General features: G+C 37.6%; 1 protein-coding gene across 9 annotated transcripts in view; it reads right to left on the reverse strand.

Moving 5' to 3' along the window:
• Positions 1-883: 883 nt before the first annotated feature.
• The window catches only part of LOC135490974 (voltage-dependent calcium channel subunit alpha-2/delta-3-like), a 148552-nt gene continuing 135971 nt past the window's right edge, over positions 884-13464 (reverse strand). For 8 of the 9 annotated variants that reach the window (XM_064776572.1, XM_064776574.1, XM_064776568.1 and 5 more), the window contains 3 exons: positions 6787-6902; positions 6475-6560; positions 884-6031 (listed from right to left, as the gene is read on the reverse strand). In XM_064776572.1, coding sequence (XP_064632642.1) covers positions 5933-6031; positions 6475-6560; positions 6787-6902 — 301 coding nt within the window. In that variant the 3' untranslated portion in view covers positions 884-5932. Of the gene's footprint in view, positions 6032-6474; positions 6561-6786; positions 6903-10027; positions 10567-13464 lie in introns of those variants that run through there. The other variant, XM_064776577.1, reaches the window with a different exon arrangement.

Below are 13464 nucleotides of genomic sequence, written 5' to 3' on the forward strand. Positions count from 1 at the left end.
CACAAAGCATGAAATTTATGAAAAATCTGAGTCTTGAGAGATCACAGAAAAAACCCGCCACCAATATTAGATACTAGAAAATCTAAAGATATCGGAATTCTAATAACGATCTATACAGCGTGTCACAGAATTTAGTTTTACGTTTTATACAACTGACAAATTATGTCGCCAAGTGTGTACACGTTTTCCCAGTATCAACAAGTGTTAGTGAGACAAAATGATGCAGAGCGTACAAAATATGGGGTCGCCTCCAAAATTTACTGTCAACAAGATGACGTCTGAATCAAATCCCTTAAGTATGCAAAGAAAACTTGACATGCCTTTTATAAAGCTCTAATGAGCATTTTCTAAAAACTTTTTTCTGATGACTCTGATGGATTTCTGAGGCAGTCAGCATCAATTGTGTTAAATGAGGACAACACGATATCATCCCGAGACGTTCAGCTGGAAATAAACTTTTAACAGAAGTGACAACCCTTCCTTTGCCTAACAATTTTAAGCGCAGATATCCAACTCCATTTGATTCCAATAAATTGATAATATCCTATACAAACATTGAGTTGTGCACGCTAGTGGAACAGAAACGTCTCAATTACAGTAGACCTGTACTGTCCAGAAATAACATACCAAGTTGTGCGTCTACTTACAATCTAAAATCACAGCGAATTTCCAAAACGCAGCTCTGCAAAAGCCTTTTCTGGCACGTTATATCGAGTTTAATAGATTCAATAGGTTACTTCCGGACAGAACTGTAATACCCGTAGCTATCTTTTGATTTTCCTCTGTCAGTATAAAATGACTCCATACCAATTTCTACCCATTTGGGCCAGTGCTGTTTCATTATTTAGTCACAAGCATAAAGGAATAAACTTAAAGATCTCAATAAAAATTGTGTAATGTGACGAAAGTCAAAACCATTTATTCGAGATTAAACTAACAAAGATCTAATGGCAATTTAGTGACCAACTGCTTTGTATCTTCTGAAAAAAGTTAAATTACATAGTTTTCAGTTACCTTTACATCCATTCCTTTTTGTCATTATTAAATGGTTAAGTCTCTATATACAACTTAGTTGCTATATTTTCTCCTATATTACAAAATAGATACTAAATGATGAAAACACTTTGTACAAAGAGGGCGCTCAAATAAGTGCCGCCGAGAGCTTACGACAACTTCCTGAATACTGCCCATCACACACCGGTCATATGGCCAGAGAAATAAAATCTGGTTCGGTCTACAGAGTGTGTCAGAAAAAATGCAAGACAATTCCAATTTCTTTCTGTTGTTTCAATCAAAAACCCAAAAAAAATCAGAGCTGACAGATTTCCAGAGATTGCTCAATACTATGGTTGGTGACTTACTACACGATATGGTGTGATGGGTAACATACTATATTAAGTCACTTGATAAGTTCAACAAAATCAGCAAAAATCTGAACATATTTGATTTATTATTAACCAGTGAAACTCTTGGTGATGAGTACCTTAGAAACTCAGAAAACGAAACGCAGATTCATTTTTGATTGAACTGGACAGAATTGTGTGAAAGATGGTTACTGACAAATTCTCATAGTCATTGAAATGAATGAGCGCGCTTATCGACTATATTATATGATAAAGTTGAGCAATACAATACAGAAAATAACAAACTGACAAAATATTTGAATAACGTACATTATGTTGAACATAAATGGGCACCGCACATTAATCAAAGTTTTGTTCAGGTCGGTTTTTAGGGAGACAATAAGCCTTGTTCGGTAGGCCTGTTCAGGCACATTGAAGTTGTCTTGACGCTCTGACCAAGTCTGGGCGTGGAAAAAAACTGCCCCCGAAATAAAATTGACCAATCCAATCATTGGAAAGCCTTCAAAAAGCTCTTTCAGATGATGCCCTTTAGGGGAACCATACATTTTCTGAACTAATCTGTTTTTGGGTTTTTGTACAAGTTTTCATTTGACCTCATTTTCATATCATACGATACCAATATCATAACTCATCATAAAATTTTAATTCATCTTATTTACAAAACAAGCTGGAAATAAATATGATCATATTTCAAGACAGCCATTCAAATGTAACGCAGAAAGAAAAGCAAAAACATCAACGTGTTCAAAATCTAAGGCACGAACTTTAGAAAATTTAAACAAAGAATCAGCAGACCGTTTTTGCCACAACTAATAAGAATCGAATATTAAAGGATTCGCAGATAACGTCGGCCTCGCAATAGGATATAAAAACAGGCGACAATTCAATGGAGATAGATCGTTGCTCCGATTTCTGATTCTTGTCGCAGGCACCTGTGATGACCATCGCAAATGAGCAGTTTTTGTCTCATGCGATAAAGATCACAGGCCACAGCTACAAAAATCACTCGTTTCTGGGCATTTACGCAAAATGTGATCACTGGATAATTCTGAAAGCCATGTGACGAAGTCACTGCAATACCTCTGTACCATAGACTATATAGACGATTTAACTCAAATCAGACAATCCAAATTCAACAGATTTTATGACCAGCATGTTTTCAGAAACTAGAAGCCTGTCTACCAGGGTAGCTACACTGATGGCTCCCTCACGGGCATATAGTGAAGCTCTCAGACTGGAGGCCCAACACAAAACTGTAGATAACAAGAAACCTGATGACTGAAGAAAATAACCGACGAAAATATTAACCTCGACGTTTCAAATGATGATATAGGCCTGCACTATCTTTTCTAATGTCAGAAGTTCTGAGTTTGACCACTAGGTGTAGTGGTGGCTAACTTTAGTCTCACACGTGACTTTGCCTGTAGCCCCCGTCATAGATCAATACTTCGTCCCCAGCGTAGCGGATCCAGAAGTGAGGGGTGGGCGTTTGTGGTTACTAAGTGTGAGGGGGTATAGGGGTGTCTGTGCTTTAAAGCAGTACCTAGTCTCTATTAAAGCAGTCAACAGACAACCATGCCGTCCCGAGCTTCGCGCGATATGTACCATTCTGGGAAAACTCAATGAGGAAGGTATGCTCATTAGCATAATCTGTTATTCGCCCCTGCTCGAGGTAATCTTGCGCAGTGTTGCTTCTGCCCGCATACATCGTGCTGGCAAACGTCTCGTACAAAGAAAGTCTGGCATGCGACTAATAATAAAGAACTTCTGGCTGCGCGAGACTACTCTGATAAAAATGACCACTGCAGAGACTGTGACGTAGGCATATCTTTTTTACAATTAAAAATGCTCTCAAAAGACGATAAGGAATGATTATTTATTAACATTTCCTGAACTATATACCTTCTAATTATCACTTGACATAAATAGGTCGGCGTAAGGTCGCGTGCTTTTCTTTCCTCGTGACAATATACAGCAAAATAGTTACAACCCCACAATCGCGCTGTTGGTGTTGGTCCATGATAAGGTCACGGTGACCCGTTTCGCCAGCTCCGCTATTTTGCCGCTACGCGGCGCGTTGGGTCCTTGCGTCGAGGCTATACCCCTAATCCCAATTCATGTTGGTAGATTGTAAATATTGGGCCAATAGAAAATCTTCGTTGAGTGATTTCAACAAATCGGCCATCCCAGATCACGTAGCCAAAGACGATTATAACATTGATTTGGATAACAGCAAGATCCATGAGATTAGTAACGGATGCGGTTTTGATTCAATAAACATGAAATGAGACGAGGGGGCCACACGACGTAGTCATGCGTGTAGTCACGCACGGGATCAAAGTTTGGCCGCCACGACACCTATTGTTGTCAGTGTGAACCAAAGTGAACTTTAGACAGGTCTTCAAACATAGATATTTCAATATTTACATTGCAATTAAACTACCAAGACTACTTTTAACACCCTGCATAACAGTACAGGGTAAAAAATATAACATAAAATATAACATTAAATTAAAACAAATCAGCTAAAAGTATGAAAACACCATCGACATGAAGTCAAGATTGTCGCTAGCAAGATTTAAAATTATGAAATTCGAATCTGGTGACACGAACATTAATGGCAAAGTCTTTTTATAACATTCAAACAAAACAAATTAATGTGGCCATCTTGTGATTCTAGAGCTGGGAATGCACAGGAGTAAGTGCCAATGAGATCAAATCGTTGAGGTCTTTAAAATCCAATATTTCTGCACAGAAATTTGGTCAGTTTTGATTTATCTCGTTGGTGTCTCATAGGTAAACTGTAGAACGATTTTAAATGATATCTATTGACAACTTTAACATGTTTTATAGCCTCTGCGATATAATCTCACAGATCTTTACCCCTCTGTATGATCCGAGTATGAATAGCAGTTGGACAAATAAAAGGGCTGTTGAAATCCTAGCATCAGACAAAATGGTTAGTAGCAGTTTCTAAAACAGTAGGCCTAAGCATATCCAGTCAGCAAGAGAGGTTCTGTTTCGGGGTCAAATTGAACGAACATAATCAATTCGGACCAAAATCAGTGTCCATATAGGGAGGATGTTTTGCTTCCAAAGGTGTCCGCAAAGACAGGTTCAACTGCCCTGCCACCAACCATTCGCTAGGATTCTCAAATACCCGCATTTTTTAGATGAAAATCACAGTATGACTATATATATTATATATAAGACTTGGCGCATATGAAAAATGCGAACGAGGCACATGGGCTATACATATTTTATACACACCCATGACAGAAACGCGCATACGCACAAACATTCGTTAAATACACACAAAGTTATTTTAGTAATTTATAAATTTATAGAAGATTCAACTTTCATTCATGATGATAGACTATTTATATATTTTGAGGAATAATATGAATGAAGCTGTTTTCAGTCAATGACAATGACGTATCACACAGGCCCTGTTCCCCATGGTTACGAAAACAACACTGCAAAAACTCAAGTTTTTACCAGTTGTAAGCAAGCATTTCATCACAATAAATCCATCCCTGAAATTTGTGCCAAGTCGACAAATTTCTTAAATTAGATGACTGGTATTTACAGATCCAGAAAAACACCTTCATAGTATTCAAACGGGAGACAGGGTCTGTGCAACTTATACAGGGTATTGTAAAATACTTTTTGCAATTTTGCTCTCAACTTTTTATGCAAATGTTTCGAGAAACTAAAAGTTGGTTTTTGGAAGTTGTTTATCGTAATTTCCATTGAAAACGACGAAGAGTAAGTACATGTACAAAGCTGCTAACAAAACACTCCTGTAAGCTGCAACAGCAAATGTCACATGCTAAAACTGAATCATAACACCAATAATTAAAATTATCTTGATAAGTGGCAAGAGTATTTTGAAACACCCTGTATATAACGATGACAGTATTTTTTGAGGGCAACTAACTTACAACCAGATTCAAGCACCCTGCATAGTAGTAAAGTTCACAGAACCATCGTAGAAAGTTCACCGAACTGAAAACGTAAGAAAACCCCTGGGTCGAAAAACCAGGATGTTCTTTAAGTGAAACAGCACATTTGCAACAGTAGGTACGGTCCGACATTGCTTTCCTTGATATTGCAACATGATTCTCCTCAAAAATATGGGTAAGCTGGGTTTTCCTCCAAAGCTGAGAAGCTGGATTCTAACGGAAAAGTACATTTTCCTCATAGAGTGGGAAAGTCAGATACTCCTCACAGTATGAAATATTATCTTTTTCTCATAGAGTGGGAAATCTGGTTTCTCCAAAACAATGCGGAAAATTAGAATTTTCCTCCAAGTGTGGAAAGACTGGATACGCCAAACAATCGTGAGGTGAAAATGTTCACAGTGTTAGTAATTTTGGGTGCTCTCCTCACAGATTGAAAAGTTAAAATCAGTTTGGTGTATCTTTAGCAAAACAGAGTTTCGAGGCCGAATCAAACTAACTTTGAAATAACAGACTTTTATTTTGCTGTTACATCGGGACGATATCCAACATCCAGGCCTGTACCTTAATACCCTACTGCTGGGGACATGCTGCTATTCTTGCTGATCAGTGCGAAGCCGTCAAGCCCAAAATAATAAGAAACACTAGGAGACTGATGGATGGTAGGATGGTGTGGCCACTTCCACAGTGGTTTTTGTAATCCTCCTGTAAAAGAAATGAGGAGAAGGGTTAAAGGTGGAGGAGCAAGAGATTATGACAGGCCAAAGTTACATATGTTGTTTTTTAAAGAGGGGCTGACTAGATGTATCTGGGCATGGTACCCTAGAACCTCGGGCAAGTCCATGGCAACAACCCTGGGAAGGTTACACCATGTGACCTTAGGCAAGTCACCTGCAGCGACCTAGAGCATATAAAGGTCATATGTAATGACCTTAGTAAGGCCATCTGCAGCGACCTTGGGCATGCCAAGGTCATATGCAGTGACCTTGGTCAAGTCAACTGCAGGAACCTTTGGGATATGAACGTCGTATGCAGTGACCTTGGTAAGGCCACCTGCAACAATCTTGGGCATGTCAAGGTCATATGCATTGACCTCGGATCTTGGGCATGTCAAGGTCACATGCAATGACCTCAGTGAAGTAACTTACCTGAGGATTAGATGAATGGCACTCCTTGGGCGTTTTTCTGTGGACGGACATTTGGAGCTTTTGGCACAGAATGGTTTGGTTACTGAGTGACAAGAGTCAAGGAACTTTCAAGCATAACACGATACTTGCAATACTGACTTCTTCTCCTTCTGATCTAGTTTGTTCTGTGTTACTACGGTTGAGCACCAATTAAGTTTAGTGACGCTGACATGTTGAATGTGTGAATGGTATCCTAAGTGCTACATAGTCAATGACTTCAGATTGCATGCAACAAAAAAGGTGGCAAGATATGTTTTGGTTCTAAAAGGATATTTTGAACTTCTTCGGGTGTCAAACTAACAGTGAGAGATTCACAATCGGTGCAGATACCACCATCGGCAACTAGGAAGATCATATTTGTCTTAGTGACGCGCTGGGCCATCCATGTCCTATAACATTCGGAACGTAAAAATAGACAAAAGTCTGTTAGAAATGCAAACCACTTTAAAACGATCAAATCTCAATACGGTTTCGTTGATTCGGATTAGCTGATTCGCATTCAATTCGGTTTAAGAACCGTGTTGGTTAAAGCGGATTGAGATCGGTATGAACCGAATTGAGTGTGACGCCCCAATACGTATCAACGTTTTAATTCGAATTCAATTCGTGTTAAAACCCCAGTGTGACCACGGCACAAGATGTCATATATAAGTTATGTATACTGGGTGTTCTCAGAAAAATGCTGGATGTAGTTTATCATTTAAGGGATATCTTTTTAGCACAAGAATCACAGAAATAAGAATTTTCTTTTTTCCAAAACACCCAGTACATTTCAACAGATCTGAAATAAGGATCTGACTACCTTTTTCTCTTTTCAATAAAACAATCTTTCATAACATAGTTAGAAAGTCGACTCATAATTACAAATCACAGATGATTTCTTCGAATTATGCAGAAAATCCAAAAAGTTGGACTGGTACCATCTGAAAAGATACTCACAAACTTTTCAAACAGGACCAGCTACTAGGTGAGTTCAATTTGATTTTTTTCCAAACAAACTTTAAAATATTACGAACTTTTGCATAACAATCCTAGTTTACCGCAAGGGGGCGTAGCAAATCCTTATTTCACCACAATCAATATAAGAGTTGTCTCTATAGCTTCATAAATTTGTATCAAATCAAATGCAATTGTTTACCATTAATCTTAGTTAGAATGATATTTTGCAAAGAAAAATTTATAATTTTTTTTCACAGTAATACTACAAGTAGGACTCAGTTTTCAAATCACCTTCAAAGTCTTAAAGGCTCAGCCCAAGGATATGTAACAGCACTGGCCAGAAGTGACATCCCTTGCTTCAAGGAGACTGCCTCCTCAGTGTGCTCTGTACACATGGTTGTGCTGCGCCCTTGTTCACAAGCAGTCTACCAGAGACATTTCTAGAATGTAGTCTACGCACAAGGGATGTCATTTCTGACCAGCAAAAGCAAAACTATCTGTAAATTCATCAGCCATTAAAACAGCATTTTTCAAATTTATCGTTACAGTTTTTCTCTTTCTGGCAGCACCAATAATCGTTATCGAAAACATGACAGACCAAAACTCACTGAATAATCCAAAATACTGATGAACACTTCTTTAATAGAAATCATGACCCTTTGATTACTAGGATGTACCGAAATTTGCAAGGGAATTTGATTGATTCCTTTATAGGATGTACCGAAATTTGCATGGGAATTTGATTGATTCCTTTATAGGATGTACAAAAATTTGCATGGGAATTTGATTGATTTCTTTATAGGATGTACTAAAATTTGCAAGGGAATTTGATTGATTCCTTTATAGGATGTACCGAAATTTGCAAGGAAATTTGATTGATTCCTTTATAGGATGTACCGAAATTTGCATGGGAATTTGATTGATTTCTTTATAGGATGTACTAAAACTTGCAAGGGAATTTGATTGATTCCTTTATAGGATGTACCAAAACTTGCAAGGGAATTTGATTGATTCCTTTATAGGATGTACTAAAATTTGCAAGGGATTTTGATTGATTCCTTTAGGATGTACCGAAATCTACACAAACTTTTATTTGAACCATCTACAGGATGTACCGAAATCTGCACATATATTTGTTTAATTCATTTATAGGACCCACCAATGGCTGACTTAAAATCCAATTTTCGATGCAAATGTCTGAAATTCCACATTTAGTGTATTTGTGAACAGTGTTAAGTGTACTCCTTTTTCTCCAACAAATAGTGTTAAAATCTGACAATTGGTGTTTTAGTGTACTCCTCTTCTCCAACAAATAGTGTTAAAATCTGACAATTGGTGTTTTAGTGTACTCCTCTTCTCCAACAAATACATGTAGTGTTAAAATCTGACAATTGGTGTTTTAGTGACAAAAAAGTGTTGTTCCTGTTCTCACCCTGCATCAACAATTAGTGTTTAGCAAACAACAAAAACCTCTTCCAAAACTTGATAATTAGTGTTACAATGAACAGTTTGTGTATTGACATCTACATGTTATTTACCAACTTCTGTGAAATTGTGTTTTAATGAAGAGCTGTCTGCTCTTTTCCCAACACTTATATTTAGTGTCTTGTTTCATTGCTGAGAGAGTTTTAGTATAGCAAGCAAGAGTTTTGTCAAGGTGAATTGGTCTTCCAACCAGCTGTTGCACATGGTTTTCCATATTGCACATGTGGAAAATGGTTTCAGATATTGTAGGGGATGAAATATGGTTCGCCGTAGGAGCAGGGGGAAAACCTTGGGGATCATGTCATGGATTAGTGTTTTCTTACATCCATGTAGATTGAGGCAGGGCTGGTTTATTTTTTCCTCTGCATGCCAGCGTTATCACAGCTTGTTGGAAAACAAACTTCTAAGAAGACGGGTATTATGTGATGGTATAGTTTGCTCGAGAATACACAGACAGTCAAGACTAGCAGAGTTTGTATCATAGCTTTTTCTCCTTTGAATATTTTGTAAACTTCAGATTTAAAAAATTAGATTTGGCAGATGGTAGAGATGCTTGACATGCCACATTAACTGAAAACATTGAGATTGATAACAATTCTGTCATGATCCATCTAGACATGTACTCATCTTGATGTTTTGAGAGTTTTAATTCACAAACTTTTGAAGTGCTCATTTGAATGGGCCTTTTCGAAGAAGACGAATCAGAACCCAAACAAATCAAATGCGCACACTGAGAACACGTCGGAACGCCTCAGCAGACTTCGGACAATGCCTTAAGCCACGGTGACCCTTTGTTCCAGGTGAAGCGCATGACTAGTCAGCACCCAAACGAACTTCTCGAAAAGGTCGATTTGGAAATGAGTGGAGCAATTAGTGAATTAAACCTTGAGTCAAGATGTCATTTACTGGATAGGAATATTCCATTTTTACCGATCTTAAACATCAATTCGCTGACTGTAATTACTCGAAAATGAAATAATTCTCTTCTACTGAACACTTAGTATTAAAAGTCAAATTAAAGATTTTAGATTTAAACGTCTGAACTACTAGTACTCCTATTTATGGAATATCAACGAGCATTACCGACATGCGATTATGCTTCGAAATTAAAAGTAATCTGTCATGATCAGCTACCATGCACTCTTAAAAATAAAGGTTTTGAACTTTTGAAAAAGCCAACACAAATATGCCCCCAGTTGAGGTTTTTCAGGAAGAAGAAAAACTCTTTTGGGGTTTGTTAATCCTCTGAAAATCTTGTATTTGTGTTGGCTGAAAAACTCTAAAAGATTTTTCAGAAGCTCAAAAAACGTTATTTTCAAAAGGGTGGCAGTTCTACATGTATATCAAAATCCTAACTCCTAATCTCTTTTTTAAAACCCTACAACTACTACATGTAGGCCCTACTGACACTCAAAGCCAGAATAACACAGATAATTTGCAGCATCAAAAAATGTTTCATCGAAACTCAAAATAGTTAGATGAAACATTTGCCGCTGATATTATCTGTCCTGGATAGTGGAGATGTTAACAGGGTGGAGAACTGTGGAGAGAGAGACATGCACGAGACCTCGGGTAATCTACTTATCTGGTGTGGTCGGCAACGCGCTGCCATATTCACTTAGGTTACAGCTAAAATACAAACAACCACATCTAAACACCATGCACTATGATCTGCACCAAGTTTAAATCCAATCTGGCCTGAGGTTCGTACAGGTTTTCTGCCATCAGACTTAAAGGACTCTGAGGCATGTTGTTCATTTTAAAATAGGCACAACATTTTCCTAATAAACACTTGGAGGCTGGTAGCTGATTTTCATCCCAACACTGTCATTGGAATCTTTTACATGACGAGTCTATTCCAAGATGAAAATCACCATCAAACCTTAAAGTGTCATGATGTCAATATTAATCAATTCGAACAATTAGGAGTTCTCAGTAAATTTCATGATGCGCTTGGTCTGACTTATAAATGTACTTGTGCATCTTCAAAAGGCCTATCAGAACAATTTTTAGAGCCAAGAGGTCAAGTCTTATCTTTCTTTATTGTATCATGTGCTAATCTGATATGAAAAAACATTCTATCATAGCGTCACTCCTATTGAAAGGGCTAGCTAGCCTTGGCTTATGAGACACCCTTTCTCCCAAACTCCAATCTCCAATGCCAGGCACCTGGTGAGAAGGCAGTCTGCTGTATATTTACATGTAGTTGTATGATGGCTTCCCAGAATAAGCTATTGGAGGATGTTGACACTTTCTATGCTTCACATTATGAGCACGTGCACTGAAATAGCGTGGCAAGAAGTGATATTACTTCTGACTGGGACAGTAAACATTTGATTCTAACCATCTTTATTTCAAATATCGTTTTCGTTTCGTTAGGACAGTTTGGAAATGGTGAGACAAACACTTTTTGATAGAAGATTGAGGAAGGTACTAAAAGGATGAAAGTTTTTAGGATATTAAGCGGACTTATAAATTGAAGAGCGCTATATATAAATAGGGAAAGATTTTCGAGTAAATAGGAAACTAACGGATACATTTAAGACAGTTGAAATTTCAATAAATCACATCATGATTACTAATCATACATTTGATAATGTATTTTATAAACTTTAGGCCAGAGTCCAAGAAAATACAGAAACGGAAAAGGTCGATTTTGCGACAAATTTGAACAGATAGGGTATGGGGTTTGCCTTTAAGAATTGAAGGTGATTTTCATCTTGAAAAGTTAAATTTTGGTATTCACATCTAAATATTGACCTCCTGATGTAAATAGCTAAAATAATCGGATTCTGCGAATTTCAGTCAAAATGTAATTCTCTCAACTACATTTCATATTTTCCACAAAATATTTGGAAAATATGCTTAAGATCAACAATGCTGAAAAAGAACATTTCAAACCCCTTTTGTAAACAAGACCATTGCTTGTAATAGTTCACCAAGGTGCCATCAGGTAGAAGCACTGCCTATCTCAGGACAACTTATAGTTCAGCAATTTGCCAATAGAGGAAAGCACCTTACAATCATGTACAAAATTGAATACTTTCGGTAATATAACTTTTCCTGATAGAACAAAAATTGAAACTTTTTTGGTTTTGTGACTTCAAAGTGGGTTTGAAATGTATCAATTATTCATTAATTATCACGAAGAGCCATCCATTTGGTCGTATAATTATTCAAATTGTAATGAATATTTGAAACTATGAAGGGCAACCTTGCTTAAGAGGGCCCCAGGAAGGGGTTATAAACCCCATCTAGCCAGAAACAGAACTACCCCCTCCCCCCAATGCGGACAAGATTTTGTGACTTTATGGATGGCTCCTTAAGGCAATGGCAAGAACAATCTGAAAATTTAACAACAACAATTGACATTCATGCAATATCAGTGAGTGCAAGCAGATGACAATAATCATAATCAAAATGGTGGCAATTTTAAAAGTGCAGGTCACAGACATAGCGCAGAAAAGTGAGAAAAAATTATGATATTTATCGCAAAATGCCACATTGGTCTATTACATGATTAACAATCTGCGGATAAAAAACTCTTTCGACTCGAACCCGAAGCCGAACAGTATAAGGAACCGTCTGATAACGCCATCTATGACCAAGGGCAGGAACTAGATATTGCCAGTTCTACAGGTGGCGACACCAACAATTGATAATTGACAATATCTATATTTTTGGTGCCTTGGCCTATACATTTTCGATATCAGATATCAGACCAACAGTACTGTCCATAAGTAACACTCGGAATTTCACACCCTCCAGCACATTCTAAAATCGCACCTGCTAAAAGCCTGTTTTGCCCCCCCCCCGGCGGTCATATTTTCAGAATAACAACATCTGTAGACACTTGGTATGAAATGCGAACCAGACAAGCTTTCAGAATCTGGTGCAACTTGAATGTTTGGCTGGAAGCGGGATGTTACTTTTGGCCAGTACGACAGCAAGTATCAATTTGTCATTGATAATATTGCTGCGATTTAAAAGTGTAAATAATCAACAACATCGGTCATAATCATGCTATTTCCACAGTTAGCTTGATAAATGCAGGACTTGTAACCCCAAAGGAAAATCAGTCACTAATAGTGCCTGCTCTTCCTTTGGGTGGCGAGGCTATACTGTAAACTCTTTATTTTCAGGAGATTCATATTTTCAAGAATTTTGTATAAGAGGGTCAAAACGCAAATAGTTTTACATTAATCAGCACAGCCTTATCCACACTGTCTGTAAACCTTACTGACAACACACATTGTCAGTAATTTACTGACAAAACACATTGTCAGTAAGCCTGTGTGTTGTCAGATAGGCTGCCTTGGTCAGTCAATAGTAGGCTATTCATATTTTCATATGCCTGTGATTCAAATTGAGGATTTAAACGCAAGAAGGTCGTGGTCAAGTACAATATTTGTGAAAAAAAACTGAGATCGTAATACTAGCGTTATTACTATGATAACTTTGTGGCTTCCAGGTCTGGTGTGAATACAATGAAGAGTGACATGGCAAGACAGTGTAAAGCATTGAACT

The sequence above is a fragment of the Lineus longissimus genome, chromosome 7, assembly GCF_910592395.1.
Source record: "Lineus longissimus chromosome 7, tnLinLong1.2, whole genome shotgun sequence".
NCBI classification, from domain to species: domain Eukaryota; kingdom Metazoa; phylum Nemertea; class Pilidiophora; order Heteronemertea; family Lineidae; genus Lineus; species Lineus longissimus.